At 35.8% G+C, this 24,811-nt stretch overlaps 1 protein-coding gene across 5 annotated transcripts in view; it reads right to left on the reverse strand.

Moving 5' to 3' along the window:
• Positions 1 to 24,811, reverse strand: part of RYR2 (ryanodine receptor 2) — a 444,114-nt gene that overhangs the window by 62,189 nt on the left and 357,114 nt on the right. For all 5 annotated transcript variants that reach the window (XM_062572155.1, XM_062572154.1, XM_062572153.1 and 2 more), the window contains 10 exons: positions 24,476 to 24,568; positions 22,969 to 23,139; positions 21,611 to 21,670; positions 18,622 to 18,756; positions 16,244 to 16,280; positions 14,637 to 14,748; positions 12,996 to 13,092; positions 8,432 to 8,535; positions 7,766 to 7,817; positions 7,570 to 7,623 (listed from right to left, as the gene is read on the reverse strand). In XM_062572155.1, coding sequence (XP_062428139.1) covers positions 7,570 to 7,623; positions 7,766 to 7,817; positions 8,432 to 8,535; positions 12,996 to 13,092; positions 14,637 to 14,748; positions 16,244 to 16,280; positions 18,622 to 18,756; positions 21,611 to 21,670; positions 22,969 to 23,139; positions 24,476 to 24,568 — 915 coding nt within the window. The remainder of the gene's footprint in view (positions 1 to 7,569; positions 7,624 to 7,765; positions 7,818 to 8,431; positions 8,536 to 12,995; positions 13,093 to 14,636; positions 14,749 to 16,243; positions 16,281 to 18,621; positions 18,757 to 21,610; positions 21,671 to 22,968; positions 23,140 to 24,475; positions 24,569 to 24,811) is intronic.

The raw sequence follows: 24,811 nt of genomic DNA on the forward strand, positions 1-24,811 counted from the left end.
GTTTTTGTATTGCTTAAAAAATAATTTAATCCCTGCATTCTCGCAGTCATATTTCTATATTTTGCTGAAAATCTCACCACCAAAACTATTTCCTAGATAAAATTTTCTTTTAACTAGTTGATATGATATCCATTACATATGATACTGCACTGAGCTGAAATATCTTTTCTCTACAGGAACCTGTGGGCATTACCCAAAATATTACAAAAATAATGGAATTCTTTAAAATACAGATGATAAATTATAAGAATAGGGTAGAAAGGAAAAATGTCTCCATCTAGTCTTGCAGTAGTATCTTTAATGGTATTGTCACATTGTTTGCACATTCATACAATTCTGTCTTCCTTTCTTGCAAGAAACTTAAAGTTTTCTTTCCTATATACTGCCTCCATATTCTTGCCATACTGATAATGAAATCACTCTACACATTTACTCCTATTCAAGTAGACAGGAATCAACAATGTCATAAGTGTCTAAAAGGAAAAATATTCCATTGCATGACTTTCAAATCTATGCACTCCCAGTTTCTGATTGGTCTTCTGCTTCAATGTTTATCTAAAATATAGCTATAAAAACACACCATTTTAAAATTATATTATCCTTACTTGTTTAAAGTAGAGTGACAAACTTGACATATTTGAAATAACTGAAATAGATGTTTTATCTATCTATACAAATTTTTTAAAAAAGAGTTCTGGATCATTTAGCAGATTCCACTATGACTAGAACTGAATTGCTTAGCTGGAGTGGACAAAAAATTTATGTACAGGGATAAAATTGGGAAAATCACTATGTAATTACTGCTTTAAAAATACTCAGAGAAGAAGGAAGCTGCATATGATCTCTTCATCTTTGAGATGTGTTTATCCTTCAAAGCAAATCATTCCTTTTCTCCAGGGCTGCTGAGGGCCCTGCCCTGCACAGATCATGCCCAGGTCTGTTGAGCCGCGACAGTGAAGCAGGCAGCAGCAGCTGGCACGTGAGCGCAGCAGAGGTGGAAAGCTGGGCAGTGCTCTTGGGGAGCAGCACCCTCGTGCAGGCACGAGCGGCGTAGTGGGGAGAGATGCTCGCGAACAGAGAAGGTAGGAAGCAGCCCCAGCAAGCCGCAACGAACGTGACGCCTTCAATCACCTTTTATCACTACGTCGCTGAGCTAAAACCCAGAGAAGAGCAAGGGCGTATTAATCGCCTTGTAGGAAGAGATTCTCTAGAACCGTCTGCAATGCGCTTCACACAGTCAGTGGGAGGTGATGCTGTTAAGGCACCCTGAACCAGCCTGGCCCAGTAGGCAAGAAACTGAGAAATAGCTGACCTCGTAACGCAGAATATACTAATTGCACTGACCCTAGCTCAGGGTTACTCTAAGCTAGATTGAGGGGAGTACAAAAGATGAAAAGAGTGGGAGCAAATGACAAGTGAGGATTGACTGTCTGGCAGATGTCATAAAATCTCTTACTAGATGAAAGAATTTTTTTTCTGCATAGTGCCTATGAGAAGAAAAAAGAACTTCTGGCTGGTCAAAAAAGGGGGGCAAAAAAAGGGAGAAGAAAGCAAAAGAGAAAAGATTCTGGCATTAACAAATAGCACAGTATCAAGAACTCCTCAACACAAGAATCTGAGAAAGAACACCAGAACTCATGCTCTCTTCTGGTAACATGTTAAATCTAATCTAATCAAATCTCACTTAACCACATGCATGTGTATTTGTAGTAGATGTAGAACTAATTTATCCTGCAGTTGTGGATAATGAAACCACAAATTATGCAACTAGTGACATAGTGTCTGTGTTTTGAGTGTTAGCCAGAAAAGCTACTCACCCCCACTGCAGGGGCTCCCTTGCCTACCTCTTTCAATATTCAACTGGAGAGTATCTGACCTCAACCATCTGACCCCACTGGTGTGTAGCAGCAGGTCTCAGCCGAGGTGCATTATTTTCCCCTTCAAAGCAAGCACTGAAGAGCCTCTTGTCCCCCTACATTTAAAGGAAGGGCTTAACAACCCAACAGTCCTCTCAACTTAAAGATTTTACTGAAACTCTATGCTTAACACCATTCAGTAGGGCAATATATAAACAGCTCAGCACAGAGGAGGAGACATTGGGCACTTGCTGAGATCTTTAACAGCAGAAAGGCTGCAGACAGACTTTCTAAAGCATCTTGCAGGATCTCAGTTTATACCTTACAAAAGATAACTTTAGCTGCCACGTTCAAAAAAAACTTCAAAGTATGATTTGCATTTAATCACTGCAACATTGTCTGTCAGATGATAGTTTCAGAAGCACTTTCAGATATCAGCTTCTCCCATCATTTAGATGTGTGCTAACTCAGTTGCCACTAAATGACACTAAATATTTTAAACCATAGCAACTACATTTGTCATCAAAAAGCACTGGACAAAATTTCATACTTGTGATTTGATGTATTTCACCTCTGTGATACCAAAATTTCTCCAGCACAGGACACTGGCTTCAACAGAACTGCACTAACTAGCATCAAAACTTTTGCGAAACTGATGAGCAAATGAACACTTCTGTCTTGTACCCTTCTTACCTATATATAAAATCTCTAGTAAGAAGTCATACTCAAAGTTAATTTGCAGAAGTGATCCAAACACTACTTACAAAAAGGAAAACAGTGTTGTTAGACTTAAGCAAGTTTCACGATAATGGATCCTTCAACTATGAAGATCAGTTAAGGAAACAATTCTTCACCAGAAAACCATTCTGGGTCTTCAAGGAAATATCTTGCAACATGAAAGTAGAAATTTACTCTCAATTCCCTTCCTAGAGTCAAAGGAGATTTAATACAGAGATCTAAATTTAAACTTGTCAATCAAATGTTCACAATAGACCTGAGCAAATGCAAAAAACCTCACAGATTTTGCAGTAGATTACTGAAAAGCAGTTTGTAAGTACACATTGTTCTTAGATTAGTTTTTTGGATGTGGTTTATTGAAGTCAGTTTCTGAAATTGGAGGGTTATTCTTAAAATGTGAAGTCAAAGATTTGTTTTTAAGAGTTTATTTCATTTTTTGCAGAGAAAACTGCAGTGCAATTAGCAATATACAGTGGCTCCAGACACCTGCTTTAAGCTTTTATTAAGTAACCTCTCCCTCTGTCCTATAAACACATCCTGTCCCATTAGCAAAGCACAGCATCTTTTCTCAGCTCCTCAAAGGCTGAGTTTTGACAAACTATGCCCCAAAAGATTCTCAAAGCATCAAAGGAACAAATGAAAAGATTCATTTCATTATGGGTAAAAAAAACTGATGAGGAAAACCATATTTGCATATTAGTTTGAATGTTTAATTCCTAAGAATTGATACATTGGTCATGGGGAGCATGACCAACAGTCCAGCCTTAATCCATACCATTTTTTAATAGAACTAGTATAACTTTATTATAAACACACAGCGTATGGGCCGCTCTGTTTGTTCAGGCTTTGTGATAGTGATCATCTCTGACAAACCAGATCCTCAGCTGAGAGCTGGCATTCTTTGACTGAGATAAGTGACAGCATGATGTATCCTTTGTATAAAAACCTAGTTAATACAAGGATTTAACAGCAAAGTTGCTACCTGTAATAGGGATGAAGACATTTAACAAAGAAATGCGCTTTTTTCTCCATTTCTTTTCTTCACAGATTAAACTTTTATTTTAAAAAGATGAGTTGAGCTTTGATTCTTCCTTTTTAAGTCCCAATTCTACACATATTTAGAGCACCTTACTATATAGTTTACCAGCAGAATCAGTGACTTAAACTCAGAAACCAATTTGCATTCAACTAGTGAAACACTGATTGGAAATCATTTTCTGTCAGATAGAATCAAGGGCAGACACTAACACCAGCTCTACAGGGAGTCAACAGCATGTCTGTTCAATGGGAGAGAAATTTAACTTAAAGAGAAAGAGCAAGGAGCAAAGATAATCACAATAATTCAAAGCAAATACAAGCAAGTAAATGTAGGCAGGCACACACCAACGTGCAGGCAACATTATTGTGGGTTTATATTGTGATCTCCTCCACTGCCTATGCAATGATCTCCATACAGCTTATTCATATCAGAAATGAGTCTACATTGCATGAGGCATGAGCTTGAATATTGCTGCTAAAATACGTTCATCATTGCTACTACATTCTAAGCTTGCCTACAGGTCTCTGTTGCTCTGATTCTGTAAAGATGCAGGACTTCATATGTTTTTTAAAGCCTAGAATAGCAGTAGAGTTTTATTCCCATACAAATTTAACAGTCAGTCTTTTTGCATGCATACAAATATGGGGAAAAAATCACCATGGATTTTGAGATAGATAAACAGATAGAGACACAGAAAGAAACCATAGACACACACACACACACACACACACACCTGGTGTACATATGATCTCACATCTTTACAATTGTTTCCTGTCATGCATGAAGGAAGCAAGGATTATTTATTGTTGTATCTTCTGCCTTTTTAAAACTCTTCTCAGTCAGCAAGACAGAAAGTTTTCTGTGGCATGTATAGCATTTAATGTACAGTAACCATGTAGATAGACTGAAAGATATGTCATGTTTAAATTGTTAGATTAATGGAAGAAATGACAAAGAGCTTGTACTGTTTTGTTGCTTATCTACTTCCCTTTTGATGTTCATTATATATATATATATGCAGTGCTTGTGGCAATTATAGCATCTTTTAAAGATTTTTTGTCAGTCTCTGTCAGTGTATTTATCTTCTAGGATTATGCTTTTCTGGCATGAGTGGAAAAGATCTGTGCAATCTTTTGAAGAAGTAAGAGTTGATCCTGCAGTACATCTTCTCTTTCAGCAGTTGTATGGCAAGCTCTTTCTTTTGTGAGATGAATGTTAATAAAAACAGCTAGCAAAAAAAAAAAAAAAAAAAAAAAACACAACCATCTTGCGTCTTTTAATGGAGATGGTTATAGATGTTCCCAGAATTACCATATACACTGAACTTTGAAGCTATTGCCTGGAGCCTGATCATCAGGCAAACCTCTGAATTCCCAGTCTCAGGTAAGTCAGCTCTACTAGTCTAGCCTCAGCCACAGCACAAACAGCTATATTTAATCACCCCAAAACAAAAATTAGCTACCCCACACACTATATCTTCTCTCAGAACACCAATCTTGAACTACTATCAGCAAGCTCTCTGCATCAGCAATGAGAATGGGGACTTCTACTTGCATGAGGCAGGCAAAAACCTCAACTGATGCTAAAGCCACAGGCCACTGTTTAGAACTGAACAGTGAAAAACCAAAGAACGTATGAAAAAAAATTAAGTTGCCATAAAAATTAACACTGCAATATTTGAGAGCAATTGTCTACATGTTTTTAGAGAAAAAAGGAACAACTAGGAATCACTTTAGGTCTGCTTTAGAATGCAACTCTAGACACAGAGTTTCTATCAAATACTACCACAGTGCAGGCTAAGGACTCAATTTACTCCAAAGGATCTGAATCACAGAGAGACTACGATATACTCTGTGACATATACTGGAAACAGAATTCTGCTAGTTTATTAGAAATGCATGTCTGGTAAGATACATAGGAAAAGTCTGACTGCATTCCCTTCAGAGCCAAATAAAGACAGTTTTAATCATTCAAATTAAATTATAATCATAAAGGTCATAAAGTTATCTAACTAACGTAGAAAAGGTAGGAATACTAAAAGAACATGAACAAGCCAAATGACATTCCATTTTCCCCAGAATGGCAATGTATTTTAGTATGATATATTTTGTACAAATAATTCTTGAGCCTTTAAAAAGCTTGTATACACAAACAGTTTGGTAGAGATAAGTCATGCTGGAACTGAAATGTTAGAAATGTTTTCAGGACCTTTTAGATGAGCTTATCCAAGATGTTGGGCCTAAAAGTCACAAAATTAGACCCAGACAAATACACATACATTTTTTTGTTTTACCTTGCTGCGTTGGGATCCTGTGACCTTAAGGAAGGGCAAGGACAAGAAGCGAAATAGCAATAAGAAAAAGATGTCCAAATTTTTTTCTGTAGGTGATTGACCAAAAACATACACAAATTTGTCTTTTCAACAGATTAATACATAATTTGAACGTAAGTTTCATAAAAAATAGTAAAAAAAAAAAAAAAAACGAATAGGATCTTCTCTCAATAGATAAAGTTGATTGCTGAACAAGGAACCCACCATGGCTCCATTTATTATTTAGATAATGGAGCACTAATAAACCCTTTACTGATAAAGTTCTTCATTCATCTCAAATCTTCCTATTTATAAACCTTCACATTAATATGGACATGAGTTTTATATGTCTAACAGGCATATATGAGTTAGCTGACAAAAGCTTAAAGAAATAAGTATTCTTTGCTTAGTCAATGATACACCATATATTGCAATTTCAAAAAAAAGGAACATTTAAATTTGTATTCAAACTTAGATATTTATGAATAAATAGAAACTTATACTTGAGTAGATTAGCTGTAGTTCAGCTGGACTGGAACTTCTGAGAGACTCAAACAAATTTAGTATTTTTTCTAATTTCTGTATACAGCCAAATGGAAAATACATACTTAAAAATTCAGTGCTATTTCACATAGCACTCACGTAAAAACATACAGACTACATTTGGTATGTATAAAACAATGTGAATAAAAACTAAACAGGCCTCAAACCACTGTGCAAAAATTAAAGCAGCATAGATATTTTTGTATCAAATAAATCAGTATGTTGAGAGAATAAAACAAAATTGAACCAGCTATTTTATGTTTCTGTATTTTAGTAAAGATATTAATATTAATTTATTTGTAAGATATCAGACAGCTTTTAATGTCAGGATTACTGTATGCTTGCAGATACTAATCAGCTAATTAATTCCCTCAGTGCCCCTCAGAATGATAAATTCCTTGTAATTTCCATTTTATTGATGGAAAAAGAGAGACAGATCCTAGAGCAAATATATAATAAGAACTCATATCTCTTATTCTTACAATTAACTCATGTAATCGTGTTTCCTTATACAGTGATTATCAATAGAAAATCAACTTTAAACAGCAATAAATACAGATTTCCTATTCTCAATATAGGAAAAAGCTTGGGAGTCTCAAGGAGTAAATGCTGATCTTTTACTAAAAAGCACTTATATATATATATGGATATAAACATATCATCTATCTCACTGATACTGAATGTAAATTACTACTGCAAAAAGCAGTATTATTTCTATATTTCAACCTCCAACTCAAGATAGGACCTGATACTTTGCAAGATACAGCCTGTTCTCATCAGACTTCCAGAATAAGTTGCTACCCAAAATATTTCTCTTCAGAAGCTAAAATGTTAGTCAATCAGAACATGTAAGATCCACTAAGTTACTCTGAATATTTAATCTTATATTAGGTGACACTATATCTGTTTTCTTTTACTACTGTGAATCTGATGACTCATATTTGCCAATCCAGCTTCTGACATGCAGTTCTCTGACATAATAAGCTGCAGTAAGCCATGAACCAAGAAACATAAATGTCAGTTGGAAGCTATGAAATAATGTCTAATGTGACAAGAAAAGCAAAACAAATGTCTAGTCTTACTTCAAAGCTCTTCACTTCCTCTTCACCATCATCATCTTCTTCATCATGACAGCTCTGAAACCATGCAAAAAGAAAGCACGTACTAATGAAGTTTGGGGAGTTTAAGCCTTAGTTCAGTTTACACATAATTTCTTTTAATCTATATCATTATTTTTAATTAAAACATACAAGATATGGAAGATAGTGAGAAAGTTACCTTTGCCATAATGTCAGCATAAGCCATGTACAGGAAATCTTCATCCAATTTGCTGGGTAATAGAGAGAGGGAAGGAAAAAAAGATGAAGATACAAGCAATTATAATAGAATTCGAGCATCAAAATAATTTTAAGCTTCTTTAAAAACATTTTAAGGGGATTTTATGCTAATAATTAAGTACTAATGTCTTTTGGAAGAGGAGGAATTGACTAATTAATACAGATTAAAAAGTGATGCCAGCTATAAACACAGGGCTAGGAAATTCATAAACACCTTTCAGTAAAGATAATATAGCTAATTTTTCAATTGTGCCTAGAAGTTATATTCAGAATATAACTTCTACATGGAATACAGACAGGAGTGATAGATATAGCATGTCCTCAGCATAACCAGGAAGATGGCTCCTATCACTGTGACATCAACGTTTATACAGGCATCTGCTTATCCCTAGAAAACTCCCTATATTTCATTCTCAGTCATGTTAAAATCTCTCTATATGGCACCATAGGCTGCAGGGGTTTCAGTGTAACTCAAAAAAACCTCACCATACACGCTTAAGTACACGTTCAGACCTTCATACAGACCATTCAGACAATGCTATGTGACATGTAGAGACATGGGTCTGAAAATCTACATATATTCTGTAATCTCTGCCAACATCCCTACCATTTTTCAGTTAAGGCTGTTCGACTGAATAGCAGAATAAGTTGATGTAAAGGATCAACTCTTTTAAGGCCTTCATCGTCTTCTGGTGGTTCCTCTCCAGGTTTCTTTAGGGAAATAAAATTGAAATAAAGATTTAAAAAGGTATATTTTGTTATCTGTTGCAAAAAAAAATGTCTTACTATGCACTTTACTCAACATTAAATAATCACATATACAATTTTGACTTGCATGACCAGGAAGAAGTTCCAAGCAGAGTAAGGAAAAACCTGAATCAAACCACACCACGTATATCAAGGTTTGCACAGCTTTGGATTTCCTCATAGAAATGAACCTTCTTCTCTAGATTCTGGAAACAACTTCAGGCTTTTACTGCTATTGTTCAGGCTGGGTGGCTACCTGAACCCACCATTTGCTAACATACTATCTGTTTCTCTCTACATTAACCAGTTGCGTCAGCTGAACATTTGATTCCTCTCTTCCAAGTACTGTGCCAGGCATGATGTTCCCTGAGGAATCCCTAGAGGCTTTGAGGGAGCTGAAATCAAAGCTTGAAGCTTACCAATAGTTTTAGAAATGAGCAGCCATGTTTACCAGCAACAGTAGCATTGGCTGGATGTAGAATATTAAAAGAAAATTATCCAATAATACGTATCAATCAATAATATATATACTATTATTAATATATGGATAGATACAGCCTTATATAGAATACATAGATAGATAGATAGATACAGATACATATAGACAGATATAGACCCATATGCTGTTTTTAAAGTGGCTATTTTACTTTCAGGTTTAGACAGCTCTAGTTATTTCACTGCAAAATGAAAACACAGTCCTAAGTATCGTAACAGCAATCACTGGAGCAGTGTTTTGAAAAGAATCTTTGAAAATATTAAACAAAATCTGTCCTCTGGCTTCTGCCATTTGCCAAAAGAGATTTTTCAGATAGTAAAGTTCTGCAAATCAAGTATTCACAAAATTGCGAATTGCTTCATCCACACACATTTTTCTATGTTACAACTGGTACCTTTTCCTCTTAGTTTTCACCTAGCAATATATCCTAAAATATGGATTAAAAAGAATTGCCTGTATTTTTAAGATTGCATAAGTAAAAAATTACTATAACCCCAGAGATGTTAGCTGATAGTAATAAGAAAGAGTTGGCCACATGGTAGATTATAAGGGAAAGGGATTTTTTTAGCCTATTTAGAAAAGTTTGGGGGTTCTAGTCTTCAACATACTCCCATGGAAATACTACACTTCAATATACATGTGAGTGAAGTCTATCATCTCTACTCAGCTGTACCAAATACGACTGAGAACAACTCTTCACTTGCTAGTCTACTGCTGTTATTAGCAGTGAAGTGAGCTACTGACGGCCATTGTGGCTGACACACCTGAGGGCTGTGCTGCCATTCAGAGAGACCTGGACAGGCTGGAGAGCTGGGCAGAGAGGAACCTCATGAGGATCAACAAGGGCAAGTGCAGGGTCCTGCACTTAGGAAAAAATAACCAGCACCAGTACAGGCTGGGGGCTGACCTTCTGGAGGGCAGCTCTGCAGAGAAGGACCTGGGAGTGCTGGTGCATGACAAGCTGACCATGTGCCAGCAATGTGCCCTTGTGGCCAAGAAGGCCAATCGTCTCCTGGGCTGCATTAGGAAGACTGTTGCCAGCAGGTGAAAGGGAGGTGATCCTGCCCCTCTCCTCAGCCCTGGGGAGGCCTCATCTCGAGTACTGTGTCCAGTTGTGGGCTCCCCAGGACAAGAGAGACATGGAGCTACTGGAGAGAGTCCACCGTAGGGCTACAAAGATGATCAGAGGGCTGGAGCATCTGCCCCATGAGGAACGGCTGTGAGAGCTGGGCCTCTTCAGCCTGGGGAAGAGAAGCCTGAGGGGGGATCTGATCAATGTGTACAAGTACCTGAAGGAAGGGTGTCAAGGGGATGGGGACAAACTCTTTTCAGTTGCTCCGTGTGACAGGACAAGAGGCAATGGGCAGAAAATGGAAGCACAGGAAGTTCTGCCTGACCGTGAGGGGGAATTTCTTCCCTGTGAGAGTGACGGAGCACTGGCACAGGTTGCCCAGAGAGGCTGTGGCATCTCCTTCTCTGGAGATCTTCAAGGCCTGCCTGGATGCAACCCTGTTTAACATGCTCTAGGTGACCCTGCTGAGCAGGAAGGTTGGACTAGATGATCTCCAGAGGTCCCTTCCAACCTTACTGATTCTATGATTAAAGGTTCCTATCACATTTTTTCAATATGTAACCTCATTTCCAGTATCTGTAGCAAAATTTGAACAACATAAAATATAACTGCATTTACATTTTACCACTTCAGAAGTCTCCCCCTGTTCTTTATTTCAATCTCATTTAGGGTGTTGACCTTTTTCTTTAATTAAATGGCAGTTTTCCATACTTAGTAATGTTACTATCCAAAATATCTGTCTAATATTATCAAAACTGATGAAGCAAAGGGCAGAGGTTGTGTTAATGTTTAATACAACTTATCAGATTTCAGAGATTTAACTCAAATTAAATAGAGGATCATTTAACATTCATTACTGACTGAATTAAGTAGAATTCACTTTTCATATAACCTTACCGAAGCAGAAGCATAAAATACAAAGACAGTGTTGAATATTCTGTGATTTTTATTTCAAACATCAAAAACTGAGTTTCCTTAAAGGCTTGATCTGTATGGCTTTCCCAAAGCACACTTTGTGTATCAGCATAACCAAGCTCCTCAAATAAAGATGTTTTTTATTCCCCCCTCAAATATACAAAGACAGATGGAGTGCCACTTTTGTACAAAATACATTTAAAGACAGAAGACTCAGGGAGCAAAACTGCAAGTTCAGTCCCTTCTTCTGCTAAAGGGTATGCAAACACTCATCTCCTACACCCCTGAAAAGTATCCTAACCTCAGGCTAGGATATGGAGAATTTCCACCAACTTCACCATCAAAAAGTAGAACACCTTATCAAAAAGCACACACAACAGTTCAGATGCTCTCCACAGAGCTGAACAGTAGAACCTCAAGCCCTCTCTGTCTGAGAGAGGTGCTCTAAGGCAATAAGAATTTGATAGAAATTGATTTGAAAGAATAGATAGAGTTTTGTTTGCTCTTTTGAAAGAAAGGTAAAATAGACCCTTCCTTAAAGAAGGCTGGAGTCTCACTGATCTGCACGCCTGAGGAATTACAAGGAAATGCCTGTGATCCTTTACAAAAGGATGCTATAGCAGCCAACTTGGTCCATTTCTATCTTTTCTAAGAAGGGTTTTCACAAAAGCTGCCTGCTGGCAAGGAGCTCTTTATAAACCTGTTAAAAGATATAGCTTCACAGAGGAGCTAAGAAGATAGCCTTCTATGTCAGGGTGTAACCAAATGACAGTGCTGGTTATTTGCTCACACATACATACATGTACACACCTGTGCACACACAGCTATGCTATCCCATATTCCACATCCACCCACAAACATTCTCACTTGCTAACAAGTAATTATTTTTGGCAATGCACTTGCATCAGTGATATTCACTTAAAAATTTGTGTATGAAGTGAGCATCTGTAAAAGTCTCTTGCTTTCTGAATGCTTGGATCATAAAATAAAGATTAATTGTGAATTCACAAAAATGAATTCTGCGTGTGTGCAGGCAATTTCCATGGTCTGCTTGTCTGGAGCTCATTGCTGCTGATACTCATTTTACTATTTTGATCCTTATTTTCAAAATAGTTCATAACAGGTGTGGTTGGTTTTAAGCATAAACTTAACTAGTTAGAAGAAAATCATTAGTTTCATAATAACAATTCTCCAGTTAGCTTTCTTTTCTATGGTATAGAACAGGCCTTTCTCACAGTAAAAAGTTTGATTTCAGACTGTGCTCAGGACTGGCCCTCCTGGGGATGGCATCATTTCCTAGACCTAGTTCTTGCCCAGTCCCAGTAAGAACACCCTTCCCAATGGACTGCAAGGGATGAGGGCAAAAGGCCATACTGAAAACTGCCCCAGGAACTTCTTAGGCTAAAAGCATGACTAACACTTTACTGCTTGGAAAAATTCTCACCTTCCTGGCCAGTAATACAAGAACACTCTTCCACAGAGATGGTCCCAGTAAACACTCTTTCATGTCTGCGTCTGAGGAATTGGTTAACCTAAGATATTAGAATTCCTCTAGTTTTACATTCTGTCCTTTCGACTTAAACGGCTTTAACGTGGATTTCAGTATCTTCAAATGCATAAAAGATGATGGCAAAAAAAAAAGGGAAGAATCTGTTTCTCTTGTCCACAGGGCAGAAGATATGAGACAAGGGGACTAACATTTAATTCAGACAAAAGTTTAAAAATCTTTATAATAATAGTGAAGCCATGAAACAGACTGCCTGAGGAGATCCTGAATTGCCATCACTCAAGATTTTTAACACCCGTTAGTGTGACTTACACACCTTTGTGTAGAGGTAACTTAGATTATTTCTTATATACACCCCAAACTGAGAGTTGTGATTATATAACATTAGTGTTAATTCACAATACATTCCCGCAACCCTTTGCACCCAGACATACTGCTAAGTCTTCTATCAGTTTATCTTCAAAATAGTGTTCTTCTGTTTCAATCCAAGATTTATCATAGCCTTGAAGAAAGAGATTGACAGCTCGGTGCCTAAAAAAGGAAATTTAAATGAGAAACTGTAAGTTCATAAAACAAAAGATATGGTCAATATAAATTTCATTTAGTTTGAGGAACTGTCCAGATGTGACAATTACCATTTAGAAAGGAAGCAAAATTTCTCTGGTTAAGCCTGGCCAAACCATTGATTCTAGAAATCTAGTTTACATTAGTATCCTGTGTTTAAAAATGGGCCACATCTATATACATTTGTAAAATTAATATAGAAGTGAGAAATAAAATCAATTACCTGGTTACATGAGTGAGTTTTATTCTGAATATGAAATGTTTTCATATTATTTTAATTTAAATATTAAGATAACAGCCATAGATGACTTTGGATTGTTCCCAAATAATTGCATTTTTAAAATGTTTGGGATTAAATTTGCACATTCAAAATTATAAACTGTTTTTTTCTAAACTCCATTAAATTAGCTGGATAGGGGAAGAGGGGAAGAAGTCAATTATGACGTTGAATGTTTTTTGGTTTTCTTCAAGTTTCAGTGCAAAAGGATGGTAGAACAACAGTCTCCATAAATAATTTTATCAATCTTCATTCTTTTAAATAACTTTCAGTTTCATATACTGAAAGGTAGGAAATATAATTAAAAGATACATGAATGCTAGTTATGTGCAGGTTTCTTAGAAATAAGAACAGCTAAAGACAGAAATATCCTCGTTCTATTTTCAGCTGTCAAGGCAGTCTGATTTACACTGGTATAGCATCTCACGCCCTTGTGCTTCCCAGGAAAGACTCTAAAATTCACTCCACTAATTACAGTAATAGTAATAATATGCAGGCCTTCAGGAACAACTCAGAATACTCATATAATACACAACTGAGGATATTTTGAAAAATCAGACACAAGTAGTCTGAAAATTATTTTTAGCAATTAGGGTGAAAAAGCAGATGTCTCTGCTTTTTTTGCCTGTTCATTCCTTTCAGGATCTCAGGATTCTGAGATTCATCTGGCTGTAGAACCTACCCTCTGTTGAACAAGGAGGAAAGAGAAAAGGATACATAGAAAAAGGCATGAAACACACAGAGTACGTGCATACATTCCTTGTCTAATAGAATGTTGCTCCTAAAAATGCACAGTAAATACACAAGTTTCCCTCACAGAAATACTAACAGTTTATTTCATGCATACAGAATATTTTGATGTCTAATAACAAGAATAACTTCACAGCTCCAAAGCTGGATCATGGCTTTGGAGGAAATTTATCTCTCAAGATCATCTTAAAGTGATCTTAAATATGTACATTTCTGTATTTATCTCCTATGAAAGGTCTCTGCTTTTCAGAAAAGAAAACATACCAAGAAGAAAAGGTGAATTAACAGGAGAGAAAAAATGCAAATTTGAAGTGATATTTTTTCAGAAGAAATGTTTGAATAAAGTGTACTGCAGTGTATAGTATAGTATACACTGCAGTGTAGATTCTGTTATTGCTGTTATTTTTCTTCCTTTAGTTCTCACCAAATAGCATCGTATGAACATAATTACATTTCTGAATTATAGAACTAGTATAACTCTTACCTAGGAAGATTATACAATGGTGCCATTCTAAAGCAGGCAACTACTGCTCTTTTCCTCTGTTTAGACAACAGTTTATGCCACACTGCTTTTTTGGATCGCTGAGGATGCTCAACCTGGTATACAAAATACACCGGGAAAAATAAATAATGTTCTATTTTCCTATTTTCTGGGCATAGTCATAACAATAGAAATGTTAGATGACAGATAAATTAACTGGAAGAATAATAGAAGAATAATGGCTGAGAAAATGTGTTCTAGACAGAATCCAAGTGATTAGCCAAATTGTAGAAACAATTAAAATACAAATGTAAAAGTAAAATCTCTTTCCTTGTTATAGATATTTTCCTTTTTTAACTTCAGCCCATTTCTCAGATCTTTTAGATAGAGTATTATTGTCACTGAGGCCATTTTTCAGTAAACCTCAATTTTTAATGTAAAGAACCCTCAACTCTTTCTTTCTTTTGAATATTCCTCCTTACATACATACATTATTTAAATTGTACATCTTCACATTGACTCAGCCAATCTTTCTAAAGAAACTTGCTTACATACTATTAATCTTTTACTTGCAATATGCACCAAGACTGAGTATAATGGGAAGAATTTAACTTTTAAAATGAAAGACAGGCACAGAGATTTAGTTAGGACTGACTTCTTTCCAAAATATTCCAAAACCTTTTAGTTACATTTCTTTATGTTAGAGCGCTGTGTTTAGATATAGACTCTTGTATCCTGGCTTTACATCAGCATGAGATGAGACTGGGTGTGCTCCATCCTCCTCTTTCTCAGTTTTCTCCATTCACTTTCCATCCCGTTTCCATGAGAAGGAAATGACTGCTACGGTCTGCTACTGTCCAGAAGAGCAACAGCATGCTACAGCCCTTAACCAGATAACTGGGGAACTGTGATTGCAGGCTTTGCTACAGATCATTCCTTTCTCACAGTCTACTCACGGTTTTTGTGACTTACTTAACATTTACTCCATAAAGATTATTTGATTCGACTTAAACTATGTAACTCCTATAGAAGCCTTTTTTTTTCCCCTTTAACACAAATATCTGATTCAGGAATCAGGGTCAATGTATTCTTTTACTGTGCTGGAGGATTAATAGCGCCTCTGTCCCCGACATCATCAAAAGAGTCAATGGAAGTTAACACCTCTAATCGGAAAGACCTGGTGATTATTGTTTATAATAAAATGAAGTATTTTATTTTAAAATATGTAGTAAGAATTATCTTTAAAAAGATTCAATATTCAATTCAGACTTAGTTATCCAAGAGGTTTGTGTTAGTTTCGTGAAATACCAGAAATGATTAATAATTACAAGATAAAGGTTTAATCAAACAGACTAAGAACTGCAAAGCATTCAGTAAAATGGAAAATTACACTTGTTGAAAGATTAAATGGTGATATTCTAGTTCCTTCTAGATTAAAAAAATAAACAAATGAGCAAAATTTGTTATGAGAAAACATAAAAAGCATCCACTGCAATCATATTTAGTGTCACAAAATAAAGTCAGAGCTAATAATTTAGAAGTCAGACAAAACCAAATGTTAAAGCTAATTAGTAATATCTTCAAAAACTATATTAAACTCTCTATACTTTCCCAAAAGAAATAGCCTCGGCCTACACAAGCAGATCTCTGAAAATAATAAAAACAAAGTTAGCTGTTCATGGAATGAAAATACAAAGAATTAATTGAAGTACAGATCTTTGTAAGTGCAATAAGGAAAGTAGCCAGAGTATTGTATATGGAGAGCAAAGCACTACTCACTATCATAAAAAACAGACAAACATACTACTCACATATTCATTATTTTTAGAAGACAGAGAATAACCCATTTCAGTAAAAGAAGCAAAAAAAACCCAAGTCTACACAAGGGAAGTAGAATCGCAAGACTAAATCTCCAAACTTTTACATGCAAAGTGCACGAAGTAAAAGCAGCCAGCATTTACTTCATTACAAGCTGTTGTTTGAGTCTGATCAGAAGGCTTGAAATATTGATCCAGTATTATGAATAGAGTCCATGCTGCTTTCGTACTACTGCTAGGCTCTATGTATTACGAGACTGTTATTTTGACAGAACATGGAAAGCACAAGGGATGACAATTTTAGGCTCTAGCCTCATGGACAATTTCTCCCAGCTGCACAAACTGGTTATATCACATGATCATAGAGCGGAAGCACCAGAAATTAAGAGATTGTATATACTGTTTGAACTCAAATGCTGAAATATGTGACTTTGTACATAGTAATTAATTTTCTTCCAGTTTGGTTAACTTTAACATGAGTCAAAGACAAGACGCTTTGTCCTCCGTAATCCTAGTTTTCTTCCGCTAGAAAAAACCTGTCTCTCTGCTTCCATATCTGATCCTTTCTTGTTTGTTCCATACACAGTTATTAACAGGTATAATGTTGTGACTCCTCTTTACCTTCTTCTATCAAACTCCCTAAGACTGCTGAATTTGAAGCAAGTCTTTATAAAGTCTAGCAAGGCTATATGAAGAGCTGTGTGATCCAATAGCTAGATTTCGGATCTATATCAACACATGGCGTACATTAAGGATACAAAGAACCCGGAACTTGATTGCTAAGAAAAGTGACCTTCAAAGTTCTTGGCATCCTTAATGTGCTTCATGTGTTGATATAAATACCTATGTCCCACCTGTTGTATCACACTGTTCAACTTTCTTCATCAGTCTGATGCCTGACAGAAGACAGCTAACGATTCAGTAAGTAAAATAGGAAAGATAAATCTACCAAGTAGTCTTTTACTTGTGAACATATCAACAAAGTTCTTTTTAATTTCATAATCTAGAGAATTAAAAATAGGTAGTAATACTCATGTTCCAAGGGGAAAAAACATCTGGATCTGATCCAGCATTTATTCTTGACTGACTTATTCCTGGGGATAAGTTAAATCAGAGAGACAAAGATGGGGTGGGAGGGGGAATCTATCAGTGCTAGTGGGAAAAAGGACAGAAAATAAATTGACACAGTTTTCTAAAAAGAAAGTCACCACAGTCCAGGGCACATGGGATGTGCATGCATTTAAGCATATAAAAATCAGATAAACAGTAGAATCACATCACATTCTGAAACAAGCTAAAGATTCTGCCTACGCTTTTTCAGAACAATCCTAGTTTCTACCATTTCTTGAATGCAGCAAGTACTGTTTGAACCAGCAAGGCTCAACTCCATTTGTATTCACCATTGCCCCAGAAAGAGTGAATCTGAGATCAGGTATGCCAACATTTTGCTCAACTATCAAACTGTAGTCTTGATAAAGCTTCCAAATTATCAAGGATTTTCTGTATTTCACAGCCAATATGACTCATTTAATGTATAGATTCTCGTCCAGATTCACCTTGTAGATAAGTTTTTATATGAATTTGGTCAAGTGGGTGTTCCTCTTACAATTTTTTTTTTTAATTATTGTTCGGTAAGTAGCTTTATAAAGTCATAAGTAGGCAAGTTATCTATCAAATCACCTACCTGGCCAAATTTATGCAGCTGTAATATGCAGCTTCTTTTGAGATATATATTTAGGTAGCTTTAAGTTTCTTGCAATTGCTGTAACTCAAGAAACTCAATTGAGGAAAAATATCTTGAGAAAACAGATTTTTCAATAATTAAGTTGTTTTTTTACTCAAATGTCATTGTCCATAGACAACTTGATAGAGGTAAAACTTAGTGATTACTTCCTTCCAGCTGGCATACACCAGAGGAAAGCTATACAGAAAACACCAATTTCCAAATCCTTTTCCAAATAAACGATTGTTGGACCTGCTGCAGAAATATTTATGATCATTATGACCACAAGATAATTGCTCTAAAAACACAAGGCAAAGTATGCAAACAGAAGCCACCAAAAGAAAAAACAAAACAAAATAAAATTAGATATGAAAGGTGAAAGCATAACTGAAAGGCTAATTGGTGCTTTTAGCATACGAAGCAACAGATTTGGGGAAATATGTCTAACCTGCTCCAGGTGAAACAGTACATTAGCTATATCAAGAACTCTTTCCACTGTCTTCTCTGGATCTGAAGAATCTTCAGTCCTGTTTGGTAAATCTTTGTAAAGTGCCATCTGCCACCTAATGGCAGGATCCTCAAGCTGCAGGAGAAAGAGATTTCACATGTAACGACGACAAAAATGTTCCAAACATAGGGCCAAAAATCCTCATTAGTATAGAAACTGCTTATAAAGACAACAGATCACTAACCCATACTGTTACAGTATCCACTACATTGATTTTAAAGCATTGGGAGAATACCTGCAAACAAAACTAAAGACTGATTCACGCAACGTTTGTTGAAAGACTTTAGAGAACTAAAGGTATAATAACCATATGAACAGCAGCTGATCAAGGGGTAAGTAACAGTGGTAACAGTGATGAACATACTATTTGAGGAAATGTAATGAATATGAGGTAGACAGACATAATTTTAAACACTATCTTTCTAGTTACTAAACCAAACAACAATGGCATTATTACTCTATTTGGGATTACCTAGTCCACAGTTTTTAGTCTTGGTTATTAGTCATTGCATTTTTGATTTTTCCAATTGTTAGCAAATCCTAATTTTATTGAGCACAAGCTAAAAATGAAAAGTTGATTTATGAAAAAAGAATTCAAGATGTATTTGTTTATAAGCCTATAAATTATGAAGAAATGTATGAAGTAAATGTTTTCCTCATTTTTCTCTTTATATTTCATTTTCTGTTTTAGTGACCAATGATTTCCCATTTTACCATTAGCAACCTTTTCTTGGTTCATTTTGTGTCCCAAGCGCTTCTGCTAATCAATGCCGATATTATCCACATTGCAACCACTATTTTTTGTGCCACGGACATTGAAGAAAAATGCAATGTGTTTGTACTCAGAAAAGTGCAAACTTTTACTGAGAGCAGCCAGTGATCCACACCTGATTGTGCTATTTAGGATTAAGTCACACTGGCCTGGACTCATAGAGCATTTGGGAGTTTAAGCCTTACAGAACTGAACAGCACTTTAGCTTGAAATTTACTTTTCTAAAACACCTTTGTGCATCTAGATTTCAATTTATGCCTAAAATGGGAAAATAATGCTAACTCACCTCCACAAATCATCTTACGATACACAGGTTACTTAAGTGCTAGAAATTATTATAAACTTACACAGTCGCTCAACAAGAGCTTATTACAACCTAGAAAGCCACAACTGGCAGGCATTTCTTCCACCTTTCGGCTTTTCCATTTCTTAACAACTGTCACATCCACAGTCTTTGTGTGAGCATTTGACTGGATCATCATGAATGGATAGTCCAGAAAAGACCTTTTAATCACAGGCAGAGATGTCTTTTGATCTGAGCACTCCTCACATTCTACCAAGGTACAGCTTTTTTGTATAGGTAGTTTTCTAAGGGCATGAGTAGTTGACATTTCAAGGTGTGAATTAGCATGGTTGGAAGAAGATTTTGGTGACTTGAGCTTCATCCATGTCAAAATTAATGCAAGTTTCGTCATCAATTTCTTGAAATAAAAGGCTCGGTACTGAGTAACAGCATGCAGGCATGCAAGGAAAGGAAAGACAGAAACAGGGTGAAGACAATGCAGACACAGGTAGACAAATGCATGAAATAGATGCAGCAACATTCATAGCTAAAGATTTAAAAGGGTGATTCTTAAACAGTGCATTTTTTCCAAAAATAAATTGAGATAAATGACATTTTAACTCTAACACAAAAAGGACAAAATATAGTGTCTATGAGAAGCAAAAGTAGTCAATAGAAAACATCATCTGAAGACAGAATATTGCTGTGGTCGAAGATCTGCTTGGAAGTAAGCTAGCTTTTCCTCTGTTTTGAAAGCTCCCTTACACAATCAGCATCACAGCTAAGCTACATTTTTATTAATGACATTAATTAATAAGTTAAATGATATAAGACCATTTAGCTTATGTCTCCTTTATGTTTGAGTCAATCAGATATAAAAGAGGCAGTGTGTGCACGGAGTGAGCACTTTGGCATTGCTTTTCCTAACAGGGACACAATACTTGATTGTTTAGGACTATGACGGAACAAAAATGAAAACTAAGAAATATGGAATAACTGATAATAACTTATCTTGCTAAGCACTTAGGTTGAACTGACTGCCAGTGGAATCCAGACTTCTGGATGACTCTTAAATATCTTTCCAGAAAAAAAAAAGCCAGAGTTCCTCTCATATTTATTCTTTTCTCATAACCATTTAAACATAGCAAATATTAGTTTTTCCTTTTAGGCAAATCAAGCTGGGAGGAGGGGGAGGTTAGGGAGCAGGGTCCCTGGGTCAGACTCCCTCTTCCTTCAATGGAGATGTACATCCTTTTATTACACTTCCATACTCTGGCTTCATCCTTTGCCATTATTTGAAGCATTAAGAAAACAGCTCAACATTGAGCTAGCTCAGGACTTCTATCCTAGGGCTATTAATCTCACTCAGAAAAACTGGAATTGTGTAACAAAAATCTACACTACTTCTAATACACTTTTTTCTGCCTGGTCTGGAAAACAGTGACAAAATAAAACCATATGGTGATTTTTCACTTCACAGAAAATGCATTAGTGGCAGTTTCCTCTTTCTTTACACATCAAATTGATACAAAATAACAATCAGTATTCTGAATATTCTCTTTCAAATGATAGATGGTAGCATTTAAACAAAGATAGACATTGTTTGCATATCCAGTATCATATTAACAGTACTCATAGGTAAGGATTTATAGGGTCACATGCTATTATACATGATGCACATGTAAACACATTAAAAACATAGCATTTAACAACTGACAACAAATGTTAGGAGTGTCATTGCCCAGGTTTCTGTAGAAAAGAAAAACATACTTTAGAAAGAGGAAAAGGGATTACAAGTTATCCAAGGCAAGTCATTAAAGGGTACTAATGAATGAATTAAAAGGAAAGAGCATGTAAAAATGCACACTAGTTACCTTGCCCTGGAGATGAAGATTACTGCGGATGGCATCTCGAACTTCATCCTCAGTATCTTTCTGTCAACAGATTACAAATCATATAAATTAAGCATAAGAGCTAAGTAAGAAAAGATACTGTTCCTACAAATGTCATGCTTAGGCTTAGTCTGAATGATGACTAAAACTGACAGTGAGGAAGAAGTGAGGAAAATCTCAGCGGAAACATGGCTTTTTATATTATATAGGCCAGAGCTAGTCCCATCCAAGCTCCTACGAACAAGATTTGGATGGCAACATTCATATTTGTACAGATTAATTCAACACATTAAATACAAGTCTGAATTAAAAATACTATATATAAATATTTTGACCAAAGTTTGCTCAAGTGAAACCTATGTACAGACTTTCCTCTTTTTCTTCCTGACAATGAAACAGAGCAGTCTTCAGATTCCTATTTTTCCTATTTCTTTTTTTCTATTTCATTTAAAGTTATTTTATCTTTCAAACATAAACAGTTCAGTTGTCTGAAGCTCATTTAACATGCTAGAAAGTAAAAAGCATTACAGTTTGAGAAGGGATATTCCAAATGACAATCACATTGTTGCTCTGAGAGTATATTCCCAGAAGAATCACTTTCTGAACAGTGAAAAGTCTAGCCCTACAGAAATTCCTGTACTCACCTGGAGTTAGTTATGATACTTGGCATATAGATTATGAAACATTCACTTCTTACTTGCTTTTCTAAATTCAATCTTCATAAAATATAACAAACATAACACACATAACTTACTATTAAAAATCAAGAGAGAGAAATAACTGTATTTTAAGAACATCTCTGTGCATTTACTGATCATCTAGAAAAATAAGCATGTCCACATTGAAACATTTCATTCACAGAAAATTAGAATGATACATAGATTACTATCTACCAGTCACCCACTGTGCCTTTCTATGACAGACTTAGTCTTGATTATGAAAAAGAATGCTAACTCTGTATTTCCACAGAGTTACAGTAAAATGAGAAAGCTCACAAAAAATTCAATTAATATGAATGTTCCACTTATAATTCTGACCTTAATTATTTAGTGTCTAGGCTGAAGAGACTGGGAAAATAGCAAAAGCAGACATTCCACCTGGAAAGTTGAGAGGGAGAAGAGGGAAGCCCTGTATTTCTTTTGGAACTCTGGAATGTTTTCTATCTAGCCCTTTTTATCATGAAATATAATTCAGCATTTCCTGATCAAAACAATCTTGTAGGAAATCAGTAGATATAACAGTATTCCTGTCATGTTGTAAAGATGAGGGCAGGGAAAAATTTCAAAGACTTTAGTTAGAAGAATATTTCTACTTTTTAGAAACTCAAGAAGAGCACCTACCATGCTGAATCGATTTTTGGCCAGTGCAATTAGCTCTTGGTCTCCAGGGGCACAAATATTTAGGCCAACGGGAAGCAATCTCTTCAGTGCTGCCACAATGAGCGAGGTCTGCATGGAATACCGGTCACCTTTGCGCTTCATCTTCTTTCTCTCCTGGTCAGAAACTGCTGCCTGCAACATAAAGAAAAAAAAATCCGTTTATTAAAAAAGAGAGTACTAACAACTTTTTACTTGTTTCTGCTCTGATAATTTCCTTACTACATACACAGTTGCATCCTTATCTAAAAGAGCTCCCATTATATTACTGCCAATGTTACCTTGTAAGCCCACTGTGTTTCTCAAACAACTACCTTTTGCTTTCCAACCCAGTCTTTTTTTGTCCTGTTGCTAAATACCATTTCTCCAAAAAAATGCTTCTGTGGAGTCCTGCAGTGTCCTTCCCCTCTGCAAACAGGATATTTCTCCAGTCTCCACACCTGCCATTTCTTCCATTTGCCCACTGCTAATCTTAGACCTCTATTATTTGCATCTACACATTAATTACACATTCTCCCTGTAGTCTAGGTTCTTTTTCTTTGTGACAGCTCACTGATCAACACAAAGCACTATGGATGGAGCACTTTTTCTTTAGGGGAATCACAACTGTGTAAATCATCACTGGATCAAAAAGTGGTCATAGTAATAAATAACAGTAATAAAATTCTCACATGGAAGGAGTAGAATAAAAAAAGGCGCAGTAAAATATTTCAAATCAAAGTATTATATATTGTCGTATGAAATTCAATTCAATAGAATAAACAAAGTGCTGAGAATCAATTAACATTTTTTTCTGTCCCACTTGTCTCATGACTATTTTTCCACACTTCCTCTAAATTTACATCATTGTAAATATATTTTGCAAAACCTTATTGTATCTCTCAGATCCACCCAGGAAGACTAGCAATTTCAGTTTATGCCCAGCTTCCATAGCTATTCTCTTTTACTTTTACATTGCAGGGAGTCCTAAACTTCTCATAATACAAAAGCAGGAAAAATCCCCGAAAAAAATCAGAGTATTTACTGATAACATTACTAAAGAATAATTTGAAGCTGTGTCCACTGCTGCAAGCCACATGGCACCTAACGAACTGCATGGGATCATGTACCATGGATCAGTTCCTGCATCGTTTGCCTACCAAAATTTCTGTGGAATCTCTGGTAATTCGAAGTGTGAAAAAGCTATCAAAACCTCAATCTAATACCAGTGAAGAACAGTCTTCAGTAGCACATATCACACAACATCCATATCACCTGAAAGTACTCTTCATTTTAGCCACCCCACAAAACCATTAGTATAGCCTATATATTTTGCACATGATAAGGACCATTTTATATTGGAAAAAACATACAAGAATACTGAAAATTAAGATTTACAAAGACTGAGCTTACTTCTTATAACAGAACAAAAATTACAAAGGAACCCTTACAGAGTTAATGGGATAATAAGAGGAGAAAATCTTTACACTACCTTGGACATCTTTGATTTGGTGTCAGTGATAAGGAAAGACATGTTGTTGATTTCATTTTGTACCACAAAGTTCTGCTCTTCCCTTTTAAAATTCTGAAATATTATACAGGAGATCTTAGTTAACAGCACTTATTATATATAAGAAATCTATCTAAACAAATCTTAAACAAAACAGAGATCAACTGAAAATTTGTAAAATCTACAAAATAACAGAAAAATTTTATGGATGGCCAACAATGGTTTTGAATGTCTGCTTTATTTACATGACATAGCTCAGGTTTTCGTGTATTTTTCTTTCTATTAGATCAACATATATTTTCATAGCTAAATGAAAAC

This window comes from Rhea pennata, chromosome 3, assembly GCF_028389875.1.
Source record: "Rhea pennata isolate bPtePen1 chromosome 3, bPtePen1.pri, whole genome shotgun sequence".
Classification (NCBI taxonomy): Eukaryota; Metazoa; Chordata; class Aves; order Rheiformes; family Rheidae; genus Rhea; species Rhea pennata.